Source organism: Phyllopteryx taeniolatus, chromosome 16 (assembly GCF_024500385.1).
Source record: "Phyllopteryx taeniolatus isolate TA_2022b chromosome 16, UOR_Ptae_1.2, whole genome shotgun sequence".
In the NCBI taxonomy this organism is placed as follows: domain Eukaryota; kingdom Metazoa; phylum Chordata; class Actinopteri; order Syngnathiformes; family Syngnathidae; genus Phyllopteryx; species Phyllopteryx taeniolatus.
Window position 1 is genome coordinate 4,125,923 of NC_084517.1, and position 23,309 is coordinate 4,149,231.

General features: G+C 42.6%; 1 protein-coding gene across 3 annotated transcripts; it reads left to right on the plus strand.

The window, feature by feature from the left end:
- Positions 1–301: 301 nt before the first annotated feature.
- On the plus strand, positions 302–15,697 carry si:ch211-51c14.1 (protein kinase C and casein kinase substrate in neurons protein 3). 3 transcript variants are annotated; one of them, XM_061748657.1, is made up of 10 exons: positions 302–590; positions 4,982–5,049; positions 8,819–8,975; positions 10,291–10,526; positions 12,295–12,450; positions 13,171–13,346; positions 13,667–13,787; positions 13,999–14,069; positions 14,153–14,232; positions 14,319–15,697. In XM_061748657.1, exons 1-10 carry the CDS (start codon positions 575–577, stop codon positions 14,426–14,428), a joined length of 1,191 nt encoding a protein of 396 aa, XP_061604641.1. In that variant the 5' UTR covers positions 302–574; the 3' UTR covers positions 14,429–15,697. The 3 variants fall into 3 exon arrangements, with proteins under 3 accessions (XP_061604641.1, XP_061604642.1, XP_061604643.1); XM_061748658.1 differs by lacking the exon at positions 302–590 and adding an exon at positions 2,924–3,053; XM_061748659.1 differs by lacking the exon at positions 302–590 and adding an exon at positions 4,383–4,667.
- The last annotated feature ends 7,612 nt before the right edge of the window (positions 15,698–23,309 follow it).

Consider the following 23,309-nt stretch of genomic DNA (forward strand, 5'->3'; position numbering starts at 1 on the left):
GGTCACGTTTGTGTGCTCTATTGCCACCGCGTGGATGGAGGGCGCAACGTACAGCACCGCAACGTAACAATTGAGTCTCCTTTAAAAAAAAAATTATAATAATAAAATAATAATAATCGACCGTTTTCACGCTGCCTCGCTGATTAATTGATGACACGGGCAACTAATATGACGAATGACGTTCCTGAGTAGCGGGAACATGCTACTATTTCGGCGCAATGTAATGACGTCAGTCAGCTCTATAACAGTGATCCACTTTCAAAGTGAGTTAAAGGTGGTTCTAACAAGACTCCGTGTAAAAATCAAGCAATTTAACGTTGCCACTCTGCTTAACTCGTAACACGAGGAGTTCATACGACAAAAAAAGAGCTGAAGAATAGTGGCAACGTGGTTTTGTGTCTTGTAGCAAGACCCCATTAAAAAAATTACCCAATTTACCGTTGCCTTGCTAATTAACTGATAATGTGAGCACATATGACAATGATGTTCACTAGTAGTGCCAGCATGCTTCTGTGTTTAATTCGGCGTATTGTAATAAGGTCAAATCAGGTTTCCATTAGGGAGTCCTCACACAATGATCCACTTTCAAGGTACGTTAAAGCTGTTGTAACGACACTTCATTTAAAAAGCGGTCATTTAAGCGTTGCCACAACGATTAACTGGTGTCACGGGTAATAATTACGACAGTAATGTCAACCAATAGCGACAACGCGCTTCTGCGTCTAATTCGGCACGATGAAATCATGTAAAATCGGAGAACTTCCCCACGATACCGCGATCCATTTTCAAAGCGAGTTGTCCCAAGACTCCATTTGAAAATCAGGCAATTGCCCGTTGTCTCGCCGATTAACTGACAACGCGAGAACATAATATGACATTGATGTTCACAAGTAACGTTAACGTGCTTCTATGTTTAATTCGGCATGAGGGTTGATGCCGTAGTAAGCTTCCCATTGAGCACTTTCTACACCGTGGGCCACTTTCAAAGGGAATCGATATGACTGCAACGAGACTCCATTTGAAAATCTGCCACTTTAACAGAGCCTCGTTGACTAACAAATATTAAGATTGTTTATGAGTAGTGCTAGCGTGCTTGTTTAATTCGGCACATTTAACCTTACCGCACTTTTAAGGCGTCCCCCCCTGTGTCTTGAGCGTATACTACCGTTTTGGGTTTTTTTTTACCCAGAGGACGTCCCAGTGTGTCCCGTCTTGTTCTCCGCTTTTGATGACTAACAGCTGGATTACCAGTCTGCTGACTGTTGCTTCCAGCCGGCATGACAACGCAACAGCTGCAAAAAATAATAAAAAATAAAACAGCTTACTATAAGGCAAGTTGTGACACGGTCAGGCTGCACGAGAGCTACATCACATGAGGTAATACAACATGCATTCGTGGGAGACACAAACAGTAAATTCGAAGAAGTTCTCGTTCGTGTTAGTTTTCCTTCCTGGAACTAAAAGTTGCCCATCAGATATGTTCAGAGATGCAGACCTCACCCCTAAAGCTTACCCCATAGCCAGGTCTTCTTTCGGCCTGGATAAATGACCCTGGAACTGAATTTGGTAAACAGGGATGGGGAACAAAAATGTTTGCAATCAGCGTGATATAAAAGGGAAGACCATTTGCAATGTCGTTATTTCAGCAAGAATCATGAAGTCGACGCGCTTGATTTGCTTTCGCGGGCCACATCAATGGATGTGGCGGGCCGGATGTGGCCCACGCGCCTGGAGTTTGACACCTGTGCTCTACAGCATGTCGGCGTGTCTCACAGGACGAGGCTTTTTTTTTTATTTTTTATTTTTTTTAAGTGATTCGCTTGAAATAATTTTCAATACTCATCCGCATCAACTCCTCCAAAGGTTTGTAGTTCCTGCAGTTGAAAAATGCGTTGATCCATGAAGTTATCGGAACAAAAAAAAGGCTCCAATTAGATATGTTTAAAGCTACAATTCCCAACTCCAAGGGTTACTGGACCTCTTGAATGTACTACAGTTCAAGTAGGGTCTTCTTTTGGGGCCCGCAAATTACGGCAGAAGTACATTTTGTTATTCCGGGCCAAAGTTCTTCTGTTGAAATGCTGCATTTCCATCTGAAGTTGCAGGAATGTTTTGTTCTTGGGTACTCCCTGGAACAGAAACCTTTACAATTAGATCTGCAGACCCCACCCCAAAGTTTCCTGGACTTTTCAAAAGTACCACCCATCTAACAGGGTCTTCTTTTGACCCCCACAAATGACCTCAGAAGTACCTTTGGTTGTTCCAGGGTAACGCACTTCCTTTCAAAATGTCGCATTTCATTGATGACAGAATCTTTCGTTCTTGGTAATTCCCAGAACAAAAATGTTTCCAATAAGAGCTATAGACCCCCTCCCCGAAGGTTCCTTAGACCTTTTAAAAGTACTACCCCCCTAGCTAGGGTCGTCATTTGGCCTTGGCTACATAATGACTTGTCCTTTGAAAATTGGTGTAAAAGTTTCTGTTGTCAAAAATGTGCCTGTACTTGTTGGGGGGTGGGTACTGATGCACACCTACATGCCAGATGTATCTTCCAGCTGTGCTCGGAGGGGAATGCTGAGGGGGCAAAGAGGGAAATTTTGCGCTGCTTTGAGCTTGGTGACGCACACACACAGAGCACAACTAAAGATTGTGCAGTAAAGTCGAAGAAGGCGAGCGTAAAGGGAACCAGAAACAGGATACAAATCAGAGAGTCCTGCAGCTGTTTCGGGGGGGAGGTGAGCGGCGGAAGAAGGGGGTAAATGGGGGCACTAAAGAAGCGAAAGAGGAGGTAGAAGACGGGAGAAGGGAGGAGGTGGAGGAGGGGCGGGCGGGCTTCTGAAGGGAGGAGGAAGAGGAGGCCAACTCATCTGACACAAGAGCAAAAAGCCAAAGGGAAGAGAGACGATTGGGAGTGGCACTGTGCAGCGACCAGTAGGAAAAGTCAAGAAGACAAGAGCAGGATTTTTTTTTTTGGGGGGGGGGGGGGCGGGAAACAGATTGTGTGGAAAGTGATTAAGTTGACAAACAAACAGAAGAAGACAAAAACTTTACATGTAAGTTTTTAAAGGGAGTCATCCTCATTACTGCTCTTTATTCTTTGCTGTTTTTCCTGTGTGTGTGTGTGTGTGTGTGTGTGTGTGTGGGCGTGCGTGTGCTTGTGTGTGTGTGTGCTGAGTTATGTCTGACAGATGAAAACGGGGGCAAGGGGGAGGGCCTAACGTGACGCTCGCTTGGCTGCAGGATTCAAGCTTGCTCGGTTGCTGGGGAGCGCCACATGAACTTTAAAAAAATAATAATAATAATAATTAAATGTTTTGAATTCAACAGGAATCTTAAGCTACTTTTGTCTGATTTGGTGCCTCAACAAGAACGTACAGAGGAGACTTAAGTGAACTTGTGTTTTCTTGTAAACTGGCATGCATTGGGAAAATAAGTTCCAGTTGGACCATCTGAGGCCTCTTTAAGTGAAAACAAAGACGATTAGTGCAGCTTTGGCACGTGCAGCAAGGCCCAGATGAACTGTGACAAGTCTCCATTTAAAAATAATCCAATTTAACTGTGGATTGCTGATTAAGTGATGACAGGATATTAATATGACGATTATGTTCACGAGTGGCGCCGACGTGCTTTCTGTGTTTCATTCGACTTGGCGTTTAATAGACTAATGTCAAACCATCTTCCAATTAGGGACTTTTTCTGCACTTTTTTTTAAAGTGGGTTAATGCAATTGTAACAAGACTATTACAAAAAATAATAATAAAAAATCAGTTTCTGTTGAATTCGGCATGGTTTTTGACACAATTATGTCCACTCGGCTTCACATTGGAAACTGTTGGTTTGCATTCAAAGTAGATGGCAATTCAACATTGGATTGCTGATTAAATGATGACGCACATAATTCACGTCAAGTTAATGCTAACAAGTAGTAGTAAAGCACTGCTATGGAACGCAATTTTGTCAGCTTGATTTCACACTGGAAACTGTTGCTCTAGATTCAAAATAGATTGACTAACTCCACTTAAAAAACTGCCAATTTAACCTCTATCAAGGATGATACAAGTAATTGATATGATGATGTTCACGAGTCGTAGCGTAGCACTTCTATGTTTAATTCGGCATTATAAAATAATATCACATCAACTTGTCATTTGATTGACAGATGACTTAAAAGCCTGCAAGAAGTGGCTTTTTAAAAGCAGCTCCCCATCCTCCCGTCGATGTCCTGCAAGCATTGCATTGCAAGAAGGGGAGGTCAGGGTTCAAACGCATGGCAATTCGTTACGTCCTTCGGGGTTATGTCAATCGTACCACGGAAAACGAGCGAGACAGACGGGGCGAGGCACAGAAATCGTGATCATTTTCCATATAACTGCGGCAGGCAACATGTCCGTGCAGGAAAAAAAGCTCTGGCGCTCTGGATGGGAAAATGGATGTTGTCATGTTAGCGTTAGCAAGTGTGGGAAATCAAGTTGAATGTGGACAGGAAGTCGCTGCTCGCATGTTCCCACCAGATCTATTTTTAGAACCCACTGAGTTGAAATTTGGCTGATTTTTAATGAAACAAGACCTGATTTGGGGGTTGTTTTCATCTGCATGGTCGTGACAGGCTAGTTAGCTGTTAGCGACGCTAGCATCATGGCATGATTGTGGTTGAGGAACCTGCACAGGTGACGTATTATCTGGCCAAATGTTTTTTTTGGTTGCTGTTTGTTTGTTCCACAACACAATATAAAAGAAGGGTGCGGCTAAAGATATGCGGCTGCCACATAATGGAATTTGTCCCAAAAAATGATTTGTAGATTCTTAGCAAGCATCCGCATAGTCATTTGCATACATCAATACATTACGATACTTCCTAGCAACCCAAATACTGTGCAAATGTGCCCGTAGTGGCTGAAGATGACATCAGAGCAATGTGATTGCCTCGCTAGATATAGCTCAAAGCTACATGAAACTAACCACACACTCTTTACTCTCGCAGACATAAAAATGTCGACGCTGCCAACCAACAACAACCGCGAGGACGCTAACAACTGCAGCTTCTGGATGGTGAGATGCTATCTCCATATATTATCATATAACAACTGTTAGCATGTTAGCACTTTAGCAATTGTCATTTGAAATAGTACCCGACGACGAAATGAAAAACATTTATTTGTCAAAGCGTGTTCTGTATTCATGTTGCTATCTGGATAGATGTTAACAAAGCCGTACACCACACTGCTCCCCATTGGTTAAATCCACGTCACATGGTTTATGAACGGCGTGTTGTCTTTATTTCCGGCATTGCTTCGCATTGTACTCGGACAATTGATTTTTTTTGCTTTTTTAAGAGGATTTCGGGTGATTCTTGAAGACTTTTGGCAAAATGGTAGGCTGTACCACTCATCTCGGACAAGCCGAGCGGATGCATAGTTTCTCGCAAAACCCAAAAAGATGACGCCTGAGGGAGGTAAACCCTATATTAATCAAATCTGAATTTAACATAATCTAGCATCATTACTTTAAAGAGATGAATAATACATTTACTTTGTGTCAAAAATATTTTTTAAAAATGGGGGCGCTCACCAATGCACCCCCTGTCCCTTTCTGATGGGACAAACAAACAAACAAACAAACAAACAAACAAAAAACATGTCTTAATAATCAGGTCTAATTTCTTTTATGGTTCACTAACACGCCATGATGATTATCAGATTAGATTAGATCAGATTATTAGATTATCATAAAAGATACATATTGTGAGGTTTTTGTGGAAAATATCCCTTACATACGGTGCCATGAAAAATGTATTGGCCCCCTTCTCAAATACTTAGATTTTTGCATAGTTTCCCCACTTTAATGTCATCAAACAAATGTAAATATCAATCAAATATAACCCAAGTGAATTTGAAATGCTGTTTTTAAATGGTGATTTCATTCATTAAGTAAAAAATAATAATAAAAAATATTCAAAGTTACCTGGCCCTGTGTGAAAAGTAATTGCCCCCCATATCAAATCACGAATTAATTGTGGCAAATCACAATTTTTGGTTGATTTTCACTGATCACACCCAAGCCTGATTACCTCCAGACTTGTTCAATCAAGAAATCACGTAAACAGAATCCGTCCCGAAAAAAATCAAGTGGGAGAAAAGATCTAAAAAAGCTGCAACAAAATGACACAAGCCAAAGAAATTCCAGAACAGTCGAGTCTGGAAAAGGCCATTTCGAAAGCTTTAGGATTCCACCGAACCATAGGGAGAGCCATTATCCTCACATGGAGAAAACATGGGACAGTGGTGAATCTTCCCAGGAGTGGGCGGCCGACAAAGATTACCCTGAGAGAAAAGCAATGACTCATCCAGGAGGCCACAAAGGAACTCAGGACAACTTCTAAAGAACTGCAGGCCTTCATTGTCTCAGTTAAGGTCAGTGTTCATGACACAACAATAAGGAAGAGACTGGGCAAAAATGGCATCCATGGCAGAGTTCCAAGGCAAAAACCACTGCTGAACATAAAGGCTCATCTTACTTTTGCAAAAAAACATCTGAATGATTCCCAAGACTTTTGGGAGAATATTGTATGGACTGATGAGAAGAAAGTTGAGCTTTTTGGAAGGTGTGTGTCTCGTTTCATCTGGTGTAAATGTAGCACAGCATTTTAGAAAAAGAACATTATACCAACAGTCAAACATGTAGTCAAACATGGTAGTGTGATGGTCTTGGGCTGCTTTTCTCCTTCATGACCTGGACAACTTTCAGTGATTGATGGAATTATGAATTCTACTCTTTAACAGAAAATCCTGAAGGAGAATGTTCAGCCATCAGTTTGTGACCTCAAGCTGAAGCGCACTTGGGTTCTGCAGCAAGATAACGATCCAAAACACACCAGCAAGTCAACTTCTGAATGGCCTAAAAAAATACAAAATGAAGGTTTTGGCCTAGTCAAAATCCAGACTTGAATCTCAATAAAATGCAGTGGCATGCCATTACCTTTTCGAACATGGCCAGGTAACTTAACGAAAATATAATGGGGCCAATACTGTGTATATATATATATATATATATATATATATATATATATATATATATTTGTATGGTCAATTCTGGAAATAGTCAATTGCATTGCTTAGTGACGTGATTTCAAGCTGGGTGACAATATGGCGTCCGTGCACGTCACTGGCGTTTGCTGTTAACATTTTATCCAGTCTCGTTTATAATAGTAACTGAATACGAGGCAGAATGTTAAATATCAGTCTGCCTGAACAAGGACATTGAAACATGAAAAAATGCTGTCTGTGTGTGTGTGCGCGTGAGATAGCGTGTGAGTCTAAACACATGACAAAGTGTCGTCTGCGCAAGAGGCATCAGCGCAAGTTAACAAGGTGTTCTTTGTGTAAAAAAATCAGCCATTGTGACTCCAGAGTGTGAATGCAGATTCACTCCTGAGAGTTCACACGACACAGTAGTTAAAATCAAAATCCTATTAGAATCAAACTGCTTTCTGCTCGTCTTAGTCGTGCTGGACGAGAAAACATTTTGGCTTGTGGCAACATGACATTCATTAGCGAGGTGTACCTCCCCCCCCCCCCCGAACTCCCCTTCTTTGTTTCCAGTTAGCATGCTACGCTACGCAAATTGAATGCAGCTCACAGTTGAGACACAAGCAGCAGTGTGCCTCCAGTCAACTCCTGTTCCCACAAAGTCCAGCCATTCCTTTAACATAGACTTATTCTACGCTTGTGACTTTGATGCATCAAATTTTGTTATATGTTGCTACTTATTTTAGATTTTAGCAAGCTAGCCTTTTATCAATCTCGCTGTGACTAGCGTGTTAGTATTTGTGATATTTAGAGTTGTGTAATTGTAGTATTTATATTTGTAATGTTGCCAGCCATTGTTATGGAGCACAAAGAGGCACTAAACCACACACACACACGCATGCAAAAAAACAACAACAAATATCTAATAGCATCACGCTAGCTGTAATAGCATTCCAGACTTCCCAGAATTCCTTGCATGGACTGCTATAGAACCGCTGCTGCTGCTGCTAGTGCGTTAGAATCGGCCAACTGGTTTTGTGCTGTATTGTTTCCGTTGGCGCGCCAGTGGATTCCTCAGCTGGTTCTGCTTAGGGAAGACACACACACACACACACACACTCACTCACTCTCGTTTCCCTCCCCACACACACACTGTGAGGCCTGTAAAAAAATAAAATAAAATAAAATAAAATAGACTACAAGAGCTAGATGTCCTAGATGGCATGCAAATAGACATGCTGAAGGCAACGACAACGGGATTCCGATTGGGATTGTTATTACATTCATTGTAAAGGCCTTTTACAATAATATTTTCGTTCTATTTATCTTACTTTCATGATAATTTCCTATCATGTCATGAACAGAGAGGACCTACAGCCTCGTTGACATTAAAAGGAGTGCAGAAAGAATAGAACGCTGCCAGGAAATTTTGGATTGTGACGTCCAAACTCCACATCCACAAATTGGCCTCTCTTTCTCTCTGGTGTGGGACTCTGACCTTGTGTCCTTTGGTGTCCCCTGGTGGCCATCATGGTAACGACAGGGCCAGGCGCCACATAAAAAAAATATATATTTGTCTTTTATTTGTTTTTATGATGACGTCACACAGACATCTGACCTTGTCTGAGGATTTGCTAGTTCTTAATGTCAGCGCAAGAACACTGTTGAGTTTGAGTGACCTTGGGTACAAGATGGTTGTTATTTTAGCCAGTCTTCTTACATGCTTTATTTCCTTTTGTCTGGGCCATTAATTGATTCTGAATGATTAAGTCGTCCCCTCTCTGTCTTCGTAGCCCGGCAACTACCAGTGCACGGTGCGGCGCACGGAGGACGCGTTCCAGGCGTGCGGCGACCTGGCGACGTGCTTCCAGGAGCGAGCCCGTGTGGAACGTCAGTACGCTGTGCAGCTCAGCGGGTGGAGCAACAAGTGGAAGCCCCACGTTGACTCCAGTCAGTGTTTGAACTTCATAAAGCCAACCGAGAGCGTGCACAAAGTTGATGCCGCTCATGTATTCCTGTAAAGCGTATGTTATTTTTTGTTAACAGATAGGCACCGCCGCACCAAAATCAACATATTGCTGGCGACAGGCACGTGCATGTTTGTTGAGCCATTAACATGGCGTCGTCAAAGAGAGCAAGCCATTTTCAACGCCTTAGATTGGTCAGTCATTTGTAAAAAATAAAATAAAATAAAAGACCCACGTGGGGACTGACCAATAGTACAGATTTGTGGAAAAAATATGAACTTGACTAAATATGGATATTGCCAAAACAATGACAGAAGGTTCCAGTCCCAAGGTTCTCAAGACAATAGACTAGTCCAAAAAGACTTTCAAACCGTGAGAGAAGTGTCTAGTACTAAGAGAAGGTACTGAGAACCTTCTATTAGGACTAAAACCTTCTCTTGGGACTAGAAGCATATCTCCAGTCTAAACCCTTCTATTGAGACTAAAACTTTCTCTCGGGACTAGAATCTTCTCTCAAGACTAGCACACCTTCTGTTAGGAGAAGAACTCTCTCTTGAGACCAAAACCTTTTAGGACTAACCTTCTCCCTGTACTAAAACCTTCTCGCGGGCCGTGGACCTTCTGTCAGGAGTAGAACTTTCTCTTAACACTAAAACCTCTCAGGACTAAAATATTCACTTGGAATTAGACAATTTCTCAGGAATTAAACCTCTCAGGACTAAAACCTGCTCTTGGAACTAGACTCTTCTCTCGGGACTAAGAATTTATCTTGGGACTACAACCGTCTTTTAGGACTCAAACCGTCGCTTGGGACTAAAGACCTCTCGGGACAACAATCTTTTCTCAGGACTAAAACCTTTCAGCAGTAGAACCTTCTCTTGAGACCGAAACCTCTCAGAACTAGATTCTTCTCTCAGGACTATAACCTTCTCCCGGGACTCTCAGGAAAACCTCTCAGGACTAAAGCCTTCTCTTGAAATTAAAAACTCCCAGGATTAAACCTTCTTTTAGGACTAAAACCTTCTCCCAGGATAAGAACCATCTCTCCGGAGTAAAACGTTCTCTTGAGACTAAAACCTCTCTGGACTAGTATCGTCACTCGTGACTAAAACCTTATCACGGTACTAGTACCTAGGGAAGGGTCTAGTACAAAGGTTGGTGTGTATTTTTTTCTAATGTTTGCCTGAGTGTTTACAGCTACCAGTTCATGTAAAACTGTTACTATGATGATATATACTGAATTATAAAGTATGTAAAATGTAGAATCTGTGTCTATGTTTCACCTTCCTCTTCCTCAGGTCCTCTGTATGGGTCCCTGGTGAAGGCCTGGCAGTGTTTCCTGTCTTCGGCTGACCATCTGGCATCTCTGCATGCATCCATCTGCCGCTCCCTGGTGACCGAGGATGCCGAGAGGCTAAGGACCTGGCAGAAGGACGCCTTCACCAAGAAGATCTTCGGGGGCTTCAAGGAGGCCCAGGATGCCGAGAACGGCTACGCCAGGGCGCAGAAGCCTTGGACCAAACGCCTCAAAAAGGTTGGTAAGGGTTGGGTTGTTTAAAGGGAAAACACTTAAACACAGTGGAAAATTGCTTGCATGCAAGAATACTGTACATTTTGAGGGTTGTCCAATCCACAGGTTGTGATGGGCTTCAGAAAGTCTTATTTCATCAATCATATTCTCTTAGGGATTATTTGGCTTGTCAGGACAAGAACCCTATCGATTTTGGAAGGTTTATACAGCACATAACAAGACCACTATTTATGATTTGGACAGTTTTCCTAATCAAAATTATTCAATTTGGACTCAAGAGGCTAAAATGGGCTTCACAAGCCTTATTTCGGTCTTTTCGGGATAAAGATCACTATTGATTTTAAGTATTGAGATTTAGGTCAGATACAGAGCTAAACTTGTTTGCTAACCATCGGCAGTTGTCAAAATTCAGTCCGTTAACCTCGGTGTTAGCAGCTTAGGTCTGTTAGCCTCAATGCTAGTCGTGAGCTAAGTAACAATAAGTAGCGGACGCAGAGCTAAAACTGTTTCTCAACAGTCGACAGGCATGCCTAGTTCTAGCAGATACCAAGGTAAGCTTGTTTGCTAACCATCACCAGTTGTCAGTATTCGGTAATTTAGCCTGAATGTCAGCAGCTTTGGTCAGTTAGCCTCATTGCTATTATTAAGCTGACATTAAATAGTGAACGCAGAGCTAAACGTGTTTGTTAACAGTTGACAGGCATCCCTCGTTCTAGCTGACACAGAGCTAAATTTGCCTGCTAACCATCAGCAATTCACTGGGGAACACATTTTTTGTTGAGTTAGCTCTGACAGCTGTTTTTAACAAATTTTCGGGTGTGGAATCCAAAACTGATCTGTATTTTTCTCTATCACGTCAAGTTTTTGAACAAAGCGAGAACAAAGTGGAACAAAGGAAATACTGTATATACCCATGTAAATAAACCACTAAAATGGAATAGTTCCAAGCTTTGAAAAAAAAAAAAAAAAAAAACGGCATAAAACGAAATAGAACTTACAACGGTATGCCCATGGTTACAAGGTTAAGCGAAAAGCCAGCACAAATCCGCTTAATTCCTACTATGCTAGCTTTCTGTTTGCAGATATTGATAGTACTGACCTATTGGGAGCTGCACAAACAAGTTGCCACGTAGCTGTACATGACGTAATCAGTTGGCAAGTCTTACTACAGCTAATCAGTGGAATTTTGCTTATCTGGAGGGTAAACTGAGGAGAAAAAAAATGACGTGCTAGAAAAAAACTGACTGCAATTTTGGAATCAGGAGGCCAATTTTAGTTTTAATCAGCATAAAAGTGTAACTCAACAGAATTTTTTTTCAAAAATTGTTCCCCAGTGTGCAATATTCTGTCCGTTAGTCTCAATGTAAGCGGCAAAGTTCAGTTAGCCTCAATCCTAGTAACGAGCTCACATTAAGGAGCAAACGCAGAGCTAAACATGTTTGCTAACCATCGGCAGTTGTCAACAGGTCAGCCTCAATGCTATGAGCTAACAATAGCCAATGGACACAGAACTACTAAACTTGCCTGCTAACTATTGATAGGCGTATTTATTTATTTGTCTTTGAAGATTTGAAGATTGAAAAAAAAAGATTCTATTTGGAGTTTTGTCCAGGGCTCAGAATCCTTGGGGCTACTAAAAGCGCGCCTAAGATAAAGTTATTTTGGTCCCCTATAACCAGCATACCGAACCACTTGGTGGAAATTGAGCTTTTTAGTGCACAGAATGTTGAGTATGATTTGCGTGCGTGTGCGTGGGTGTGGGTGCGGTCAGCTGGACAAAGCCAGGCGGGCGTACCACAAGGCAAGCCGAAAGGAGCACACTGCCCGGGAGCGCGAGTCGCACTCTCGAGCCAATCAGAACGTGGCGGCAGACAAGCAGAAGAAGATTAAGGAGGAGCGCGAGATGGTCCAGCAGGAGGCACACAAGGTGACGAACGACTCCTATGGGCTGGAATATGTGCCACCAGGAATTGAATTTGAATTTATGACCTGAATTTGAAAAACATAATTAGAGTTTAAAATTTAACCATTTTTCCATCAAACATTTATTAGTTAAAATGTATTTATTGTTTATTCATTAATTAATTCATGCCATCAAATAATTGGTTAATTTGTTGTAAATAATAAAAACAATTATTTAATTTTCATAAATAAACATGAAAAAAATAAAAACAAATAAATTGTAAGGTAATTTACTGTGAATAATAAAATCAGTTAACCTATTTTTAAATGGGATGAGGAACTTTATTTTTTTAACTAACCAATTGATCATCTTATTTACAATAAATCAATTCACCAATTATTTAATGAATAATGAATTTAAAAAATACATATTAGTTAATTGAAATGTATTTATTGTCATACATTTTTAGTCATCTAAGGAAAAGATTGGCTAATTGATTTATTATACATTATAAAATAAATGAACCCATTGATGAGATAAAATGAAGAAAAAGGAATTAATAAATAAGTAAATGTATTTATTTTAAACACTAAAATCATCAAACAATTATTTTAGGAGATAAATGAATACAACAAAATAAATTTTAACTCATCCATTTCAGGAAAAAACATCTCAACGAATGCAGCAAATAGTAAAGGATTCTTGATAATGTCGTTTCTGCTGGCACTTCTACGTGCGCGACAGGTGCGAGCCCGTTACGAGAAGGTGCTGGAGGAGACCAATCGTTACGCCCCTCGCTACATGGAGGAGATGGAGGCCATCTTTGACCAGTCACAGGACGAGGAGCGCAAGCGGATCGTCTTCCTCAAGCAGGCCTTCCTCTCCTTCGACAAGCACCTCGACATCACCACCAACGAAAGGTTCCGACACCCTAGTATATTCAAATCAACTTCGTCGGTATCACTTTTGCATATTTAAATCAATTTCAAGGGCACCACTGTATATCTTAATGAACTTCACTCAAAGGCACCACTGTGTATGTAAATAAATGCAGCATCTTGAACTGGAATGCTCTCTTAACCTCCCGTGTGCCTCCTCGTCTGGCATCTGTGTTGCACTAACAGGAATACAGGATATATTCCGCCCGACTCATAAATACATGCCGGTCAGCACTTAATGAAATTAATAATGCATCATCGACGTGCTAATAGACAACATTTATCTCTTTCTTGTTTCTCAGCGTGAAGGACGTTTACAGCCAGCTACACGACACTGTGGCAGCCATCGACGAGCACGAGGACCTCCGCTGGTGGAAAAACACGCACGGGCCCGGCATGCCCACCGACTGGCCGCACTTCCAGGTGCTTCTCGTTGGCTAATTAGCTTAGCCCAAAAAAAAAAAAAAAAAAAAAAAAAACACAAGTCATAAAATCTCATCAAATGACAAAGTCGATTCAACTGTGGTGGTAGCGGGCTAACATTATATGCTACCTCACTATATATATATATATATAGGTAGCATTTACTCATGCTAACATGTGAACAATCTTTTTCTATTGAAATGATGTCCAGGAATGGACGCCTGAGAAAAAAAACAAAAAAGGGAAGGAGGTGGTTGTAGACAAAGAAACATTAGAGAAAAGGTAAGAAATTGTGCGCAAAAGTTCCGGTGATGACGATACGTTCAATGACCTGTATTTTATTTTATTTATTTTATTTTTTTTAGCGGGATGATTGTCAGCGTGAGGGTGCGAGCGTTGTATGACTACGTCGGCCAGGAGACGGATGAACTATCCTTCAAAGCAGGTGAACGTCATTCCCATTTTTTTTACGTTTGTGTGCGACAAAAAAAAAAACAAACAACTAAATAACTTTTGTCTTTTTCTTTGCAGGGGAAGAGTTCATGAAGACGGAGGAAGAGGATGACCAAGGCTGGTGTCGGGGGGTCAAGGACGGTGGCCTGGAAGGGCTTTACCCTGCTAATTACGTGGAGCTGGTTTAGCGGAAATAGATCAGATTTAGTCGAGTTGATCCTTAATCTCCTGTGGATGTTTGCTTTTTAAGTAAAAAAAAACAAACAAAAAAACGATGCTGTACAAACAAATTGTAGCTGTTAGCCAAAGATCTGTGAACAATTTAACATGCAGAGATTTTAATTCAGATATTTTTTTTGCTGTAAAAACGGACATCTTGTGTTCTGACTGTAATCTGTTCCGAACTTCACCATATTACCACAAACATTTCTTTGTCTTTTCCTTACTAAGTTCCATTCTTAAGTTGGTCTATGAAGTTCTGTGCCGGAGCTTCGTTACGAAGTTCAGTTCAGAAGTTCTGTTATGAAGTTCCGGAAGAGGTTTCTGTTATGAGGTTCTGTTATGAAGGTACGTTACAGTGGTATGTTCCAAATGTACTTTCTGAAAGTACGTTTCTGAATGTACTTATAGAATATATATCTGAATGGACATTTAAAAAAAAAACAAAAAAAAACGAATACAGTATCCATTACGATTGTACGTTCCAATTGGACATCCCGAAATTTCGTCAGGAAGGTACATCATGAATACGTTACAAATGTTATGGATCTATACATTACAGATACGTTACAAAGGTATGCTTCAAATGTACGTCGCAAAGTCGGATGACGAAGGTACATTACAGTTATGTTTCGAGCGTACGTTTCAAATGTACGTTAACGAATTTACATTGCAAAGGTACGATGTACGTTGACGAATGAGCGTTAGCAATGTACGTTACGAAGGCACTTTAGAGACGTACGTCACGATTCTACATTTCAAATGTTGCTTGACTGTAACTAAATGTCAAATCACTTTATTTGTAGCTAAACTCTGGTGTGACAACATAAGTCGTCAAAATTCTACATCGTACATTGCTACATTACTACGCTATTCCAAACGCATCAGCGATGCTAACAAGACACACGCTGGACGCCAGGCCATCTGTACTTAATTGTCGTTTTAAACTGTGGTGCTAAAAAGTCTTATTTTATTACACTTCCTTGTTCACAGGAAACAATGTCTTAACAGCAACATTGTCTGAAGTTAAAAACCGGCGACCACTTGCATGAAACAAGAAAAACAAAAAAACACTTGGCAAACATGTTCCTTTAAAAACATATCTTTATCTTTATGAATGTATATGTTTCAGAAAGTTGCATTCCTCTTTTGGTCTTATCCTCTATATGTGTGTGTAACTCTTTGTAGCACATTTCTTTTTTTGTTTTTTTTAGGAAATAAACTTAAATTGAATGTGTTGCAAACGTGTGTGTGTGTGTGTGTGTGTGCGCGCGTTTGAGTGAGTCATAGCGCCGTCACATTTGGGAGTCTCCACTTGTGTCAGTGGTCAAGTGTGTGCACGCAAACGCACTCAGAGACACCCGGGCGGCGGCGGCAGGTCAAACGCTGCTCTTTATCCGGACATAAGTAGTCGAGTCAGTCCACATATGGCCGCCGGCTTTGCACCAGCAATGACGAATTGGCCTGGTAAGTTGCTGCACACCCACATGCACACACACTATACCCGCATATTGGCAATTTGCTACTGGCAGATTTACTGATTAGCAGGTTTTTTATTTTTATTTTTAATTAAAAAAAATTCTCATTTGCTGAAAAACACACCTTGAACACAATGAAGTTGTCATTTCCTTTGCAACAATACATTCCAACTTTTTTTCGTTTAACAAACAACCCCATTAAACAGCTTCACTTCTCTATTATTACCGCTCCATTCAAATGAATAAAAAAAAAAACAACAACAACAACTTACTCTCGTAACGTTATGATTTTTTTTAAAAGGACAAAAAAATGAGCAGGTTATTTTGATTTATTATCTTCCAACCCTCCCAAAAAAAAAAAAAAAAAGTTTGGAATGTGTTTTTAATAATAAATACAACTATAATATTTTACTTTATAATAACAAATAGTAAAGACATCATTTAATAGGATGTAAAGTATCAGTTTTGGCCCCATGTTTTGCTTCAGTTCAATGGACACTGTGCTGCTCCTTTAGTCCACCTGACCACCTGTGGGTAGCATAGCACAGACATGAAGAAGAGTTTTACAAGTGACATAGTAAGCTACAGAAATATCAGTCATTTTTTAAGAATATCTCTATCCTTTGTGAACACCATATCGTTATGTTGTCTGTCTACATGTGCTGCTCCGTTATTTGTGTTCAAATATCTTGTTTAAAGGGTTCTAACACTGATACCCATGTTTATGGCATTCCGCATTGCGCGTTAGGATTTAACCAAAAACGACTTTTGAAGCCTCTGTTCACTATCTGCCGAGCTTGTCGCAGCGAGTTGAGTTCACCGCCACCATACAGCGCTCTTTATCTTAAATTTTAAAAAAAAGTTCAGTATTACGTTAAAACATGATACATTTGACTTCCGTATTTGGAAAAACAAAGCAAAGCAATTCCTGGTGGAGCCAGGTACATGAAGGTTCATGTGTCTTTTCAAATGTTACATCACTTGAAACACTTGGCAATATGCTTCCGTATAAATTGATGTACACTTATGAGCTTTATGAAACATTCTTGCACGCGCTTATTTACGTACAGCACTTTTGTTTCAGCTGCGGTTGTTTTTTTTGGTTTTTTTTGTTTTTTTTTTAAAGTGCTCTATAAATAAAGTTCAGTCGAGTGGACTTCACTCTTTATAAAGTCTCCGTGCCGGATTGAGTGCGTGCCAGATGCAGGCTGCACTTAAAGGAGTGGCGATGATGAAGCGTTCCAGTGAACAAAATGAATAAAAGGCCTTGTGACACCTTGGGGAAAAAAAAACAAACAACAAAAAAAAAGAGTGAGTGCACTCCTTCACGGCGGCCAAGTGGCGAGCTGATGCAGACGCCGCTCATCTTGTTTGGGGGAACGTTGATGAGGAACGACAAGCCGGGTTGATGACCTGAGTGCTTGTTTTCCCTTTTGTCTGCCAGTGATGACTTTGTTTGCCTCCTGGCCTCCGTCCACCAAAGCCCTTAAATGTTATTAGCGTCAACATCCAGCCCCGCCCTGCCTGCCCCGTTGGTATGACTTTCAGGAAGTAAAAGGCGGCATTCGACCGTGTACCTAATGAAGCGTCACACTGAGAAACGAAAAAAACGAACCAAAAAGAGAAACTTGTACATATCAGCAATTACGTATGTTAACAACTATATCATCATATTTACTTTTTTTTTTTCCACGGTTACTCCTCCAAATGACCTAAGCCCTGGAATTCGCCCTAAAGTTTCACTCCAAACCAAAATGGACGACTTCCGATTTGATTTCACCCAGAAGTCCTTGCGGCTTTTTTGTGCAATCTTTTCAAGATCGACGTCCGCCAAATTTTGTTGATCGGCAAAACCGGTGTCAGGGGCTACATTGTTTTCTAACTTTCCAGGGAGGGGGGGGGGGGGCACTACTGAATAGGTGCCCCGCATTGTCCCGAGAATGCCCAATCTCATCTGATCTCAGAACCTAGGATGTGACCTAGAGGTCAAAGAGAACTTCAGGAAGGAGCTAGACGAAGTTGTTCTGAACATCCCAGACTGAGAGAAAGTCGCAATTGGTGCAGATTGCAATGGACATGTTGGTGAAGGGAACAAACAACAACGCGACAAAAGCCAAAGTGTTTGACCTCGACTCAACTAAGTGTCGGTGTGTTCCAGCAGAGGGCGCGAAGAGATAGTAAACTCCCCGAGCGAGGCTGCTTGCCGACATATTGGCTGCCTGGCGGCCTAATGGGAAAATGTCTTTATTCCCTCATCTCTCACGCACCGACTGCACGGAACTTTGCGTCGTCATGGCGACGGAGAGCTGCCGAGGCGGCGCCGCAATTAATAGAAAGTCAATGAAGGAGCGAGTGCGTGCGTGTATCAATACTGCATGTAAGATCAGGTGTGATGATGAGCCTATTTCCTGTGTGTGTGTGTGTGTGTGTGTGTGTGTTGGGTTAATGAGTCACCTTCTTTTCCGTTATAAAAGATTGATTCTTTCTGTTCATCACACACGCGCACACACATACACAAATACATTTACTCACCATTGTTCGTAGAAGCCTGTTGCCCTTTTGTTAATTAGACTCATTGAAATACAAGTTGGCAATTGTGAGACACACACACACACACACACACGCGCGCGTGTTGATCCTCTGGGGTCCGTTGTTGTGCTGCGCCCTCATGCCACTTATTCTCTGTGCCTCAATCGATCGATCGATATATAGATATATATTGCTGCTTTACTTGTTTGTGCTGTTTTTGCTGCCGACCTCACTTCTGACCCCCACTCCCCCACACCCCCCGCCCCCCACCTTGGTCCTCTGGGGGACGATGTTGGTGTTCTCCGGCCCGTTGTTGTTCTCGCCTCTGCCTTGAATTGCCAGAGAGACGGCGTTCAAGTGTCAGGCTTGCTGGAGCAAGACACAAAGTGTGTGCAGGTTTGCTGAGATGTCAAGGGGGCTTAAATGTGACTTGAGGGGTATCCCAACGGTGTGTGTGTGTGTATGTTTTTTTGTGTTCCTAACGTCATTTATATTTTTCATTGTTTCAGTTGTCAACTTGCTGTTCGCGGCTTAACTGACTTGTATCATATATTAAAAAAAAAAAAAAAAAAACCCTTGATTAAAAACAACTTACAAGTAGTTAAAAAGAAGATCTCAATCGCGTACGAGCTCCTCCGGGACCCGCCATATTTACACCGTCCATAAACGAAGACATCACCGCTCAGTCACGTCAAGACGAAGCATGCGCAGACAGAGCTTTTCCTGGCTCTGTTCCTCATGACAGTTTACATGGCCAAAATGGACTTTTGATCGGTTCGGCAGAAGGAATATTCCACCCCGTGACACAATGAAATTCCATTCGCATTCGGCCGGTTTATTCCAGTTGAAGTGCTAATATGGAGCATTTTCATTCGGTTTGGGCTTCTAAACCGATTGGAATCGAAATAGAAGGCGCCATGTAAACCCCCCTCATGCTGTTAATGCTAATTGTAAAATCACGCGATTGTCGATTAATCGATGTCATGCATATGTGTGTGTGTGTGTGTGTGTGTGTGTGTGTGTACATGCATGTGTGCAGCTCTCAAGGGGTTCAGCAGTCAAGAAAGACAAATTAACCTTTTGTTTTTTGTTTTTCCCTCCTCAGCCCGGGGCGCACGCACACACACACACTCCTACACACACACACACACACACTACTCACGTCTTGGCTCCTCCACGTTGGCCCGCTGAAGCGCGGAATGCGGATGCGGAATGACTGCAGCGTTCCAGGCGAGGGAATGTGTTTGAAACATCACAGCTCCACCGAGGCCAAACGATGCTACCTTGACCCAGCAGCGACTGTAATCGATAATCTGAATATGCCTTAAGATTCATGTTTGATTTACTTCAATAATAATAATTTAAAAAAAATACAGTTAGCATTTTTGAACAACCTCGAACCTACACAAAAAATTTGGGGGATTCTCTCTTTGCCCCTCTTCCGCATTCACACAAACGTCACAGAAATAAGCTAAGTGTTGTTGTTTTATTGTGTTCTAGTGTGTGCGTGTGTGTGTGTGCATGTGTGTGTGTCCTATTAAATCTAATAATAGTTCCGATGAAACTTAAAGTTAAGTATATCTTTAAATAACAACAAGGTTGTCATGGTCGGTGTCCTGCAGTCCCCTTTTTTGGAACTTGGGGGTTGGGGGGGGTGCTCTCCTCTCCGCATCTGGCAACCTGAATCTGACGGCGTAGTCTGGCCAAGTCGTGGACCCAGCGGGGACGGCTCCTCTCGGCCAAACGGTCCCCGGACAGAGCTAGCTTACGGAGCAACGCGACCAAGCTCTTAGCCTGCTCATTGAAAAGGTACGTGACGCCACCTGTTGCAGCATCCACCGCTCCCACTGCCCCCCTCACCCACGTAATGAACCGTACGTGCCTGCGCCAGCCCCCTTACGACGGCGATCTAGGGTCTTGTTGCGCTTTTTTTTTTGTCCAGTGCTCACTTGTGCTTGAACAGCAACTGCAGTCGTACTCCACCGACAATGCTAAAATTGCATCCCTCATCGTGGGCCACGGCGGACTGGGAGAGACGGTCGGCCATCTCCGCGTCGTTCTCCTCTCTTTCCGCGGAGATGAAGAAAATCTTTGCCCGCCGCTAAACGGCTGATGTCACTCTGACAGGGCTCTTGCAGTGTAGCTGAATTTTCGATCACTTTTCGTACTCTGGCTGCCGAGAGCAATTTCAATGATGAGGCGCTACGGGGCCCTAAATGAGTCTCTTAAAGACGAGCTGGCCTCCGGGGATGAGCCAAGCTCCCTAGATCAGGTGATTGATCATTCCATCAGACTCGATTGTCGCAACTTCGAGGTCACAGACTCCGCCGACCTCACTTCCTTCCGCTCCACTCCCAAATCCTCCTTTTGAGCCGCAGACTTCGTCGCCAGCCCCGCTTCTGGAGCTCGGCGAACCCATGCAACTGGGCCGAACAGATTTGGGGAAAAGGCGCAGGAGGACCACTAATCTGTGCTTACATCGCCAACTGTCCCACACGTCCATCAAACCGGCAGACTCTCCAACAAAGGAGGAATTAGTCGGTCAGAATGCAGGTTTCTCCTCTTCTGTCCATTTTAAGATGGAATGAACTGTCTCTGCCCGTTTTAGCCCTAGTCGACTCTGGAGCTGATGAAAATCTCATTGACCACCGCCTAGTTAAACAGATGGGAATTCGTCTACAGGCTCTGACCACTCCCAAAAATCATCTCCCGTTTCTGCTCCTGCTCCTGTTTCCTTTAAGCTATCAAGTGACCATCTGGAGGTTTTAAGTTTTTCCTTGCCTTCAAGTTGCAATTGTGCTTGGCTTGCCTGGCCTTGGCTCCGTGACCCCAGCGACGACTGGACTGTGCCCAAGATCTTGAGAACTGCTTGCGATCTGCCGCAGTGGCTGAAGTCAGAGCATCTGCCGCGTGTTCCCGTGAGCTACCATGACCTTGCTCCGGTATTCAGCAAACGCCATGCCACCGCTCTACACCCGCACAGACCTTACGATTGCGCTAAAGCCCGGTGCACCGCTCCCTAGCAACCGTCTTTTTAACATCTCTCGTCCGGAGCGGGAGATCCATGGAGACCTATTTCAGCGAATCCTCAGGCATTATCCGGCCCTCCTCGTCACATGTGGGGGCAGGCTTCTTTCCATGTGTGGACTATCGTGGCCTTAACAACATCACCATTAAGAACAAGTAACCTTTGCCCCTGATTGACTCTCAAATCAGCTTCCTAATTAAAAAACGGACGGAAATAAATGTATCCATTAATCAAACATAAAGAAGGAGGAGGCGCCTGCTGGCAGCGAGAAGGTTAACCAACACTCCAGCATCCGCCTGCCAGATGGTCGTGTGGTGCGCTTATCGGAGCGACACACACACACACACACACACACACACACACACACACACACACACAAAGCGTTTCCACATCAGCACGGCAGCATGTTAACAGCGTCGAGCGCCATTCCCAAGTCGTTCACATCCTTTTCATTTCCTGGTCTCAGTCTGCTGCTTACAGTTAATTGGCTGCCATCTAATCGCTGCTCGTTAGCCGTGCCCAGCCAAACACGCGGCACCTTGCGAATGGCGTCCTCCTCGTCTACAGTTACAGTACGTCTAAGAAATCCTTGATGCACAAGAAAGGCCTGTTGGCATCTCTACGTTCGGGATATTTGACGATGGCTGCCCTTGTAGTGCATTTTTAATAAGCACATTTTCCCAGCATAGCAGGATGCCTGCAGAAGTGTTGACCGCGATTTCTCTTTCAACTTTCAGCTTCAAAGAGGACAATTGCATTCCAGAGACCAAATGCTTATCCATTGCGCTCCCCTGCAGTTTACAGGGCAATACGTCCTCTGGGTAAGCTATGAGACGAGCCGCAAACGCCGCTTGTGAAACATCAAATGTTACGGTCGAGTAAGCACTCATGATATGGGGCCATTGTTGGAGGCGAAACTATTTGAAAATGAGTCTTTCAATCCCCAAATATGTAAAAAAATAAATAAATAAATAAAATAGAGAAAAGTAGATTTACAGATGTGTAACTTGAGTCACAAATGCGTAACTGAAGTCAAAATGTGTAATAACTAAAGTCACAAATGTGTAACTAAAATCACATAAGTCACTGTTCTTTTGTCTGATCAAAAGTGTAACTATGAGTCGAACCTTTTCAAAATCTCCGACAAAACTAACAGATTGCACCACAAGGTGGCGCTTAAAGGGCATATTTGGAAATATATGTCATGTTAGAGACTACGGCGGAATGGAAGAAAGAGCCCGTCACAAGCGTTGCCTTTAGAAGTGCGAAGTGATATGAAAAAGAAAATTGGAGCTTTTGCGGCGATTTTTCAAATCTCATCTACATTTGAATGCAATTACACATTTTTTTCCCCAACGCACGCACACACACACACACACACACACACACACAGTCACAGGGCCGTTGACGTGCCTGGGCCATGATTCACGCATTAGGAGCAGGCCCCGCAGGATGAAATTAGTCTCCTGGCTTGTGCAGACCGTGGAGACGACTGATGACACGAGGCCAGCGCGCACCACAACGATCGATAAATTTCACAGCGCCGGCACAAGGCAAACGTGTCTCAAAGTGTGTGTGTAAAATACGTGCTAAGTCGCTAATGCTAAATCATTCACTACCCCGACAAAAACATTCTTTCAACCACATATTCTAATATGACGTTAAGTGTTCCGGAATTCCCACGTTACTTGAAGGTGTCATCCGTCATCTTTCATGGGTTCTAGTTGCGTTTTTGATGACTCGTCATTTTGTAACAGGCATCCCTGCAGATGCCTGCTGGCAAATCTCCCGATGCCGAGTGGACTTTCCCCCCCT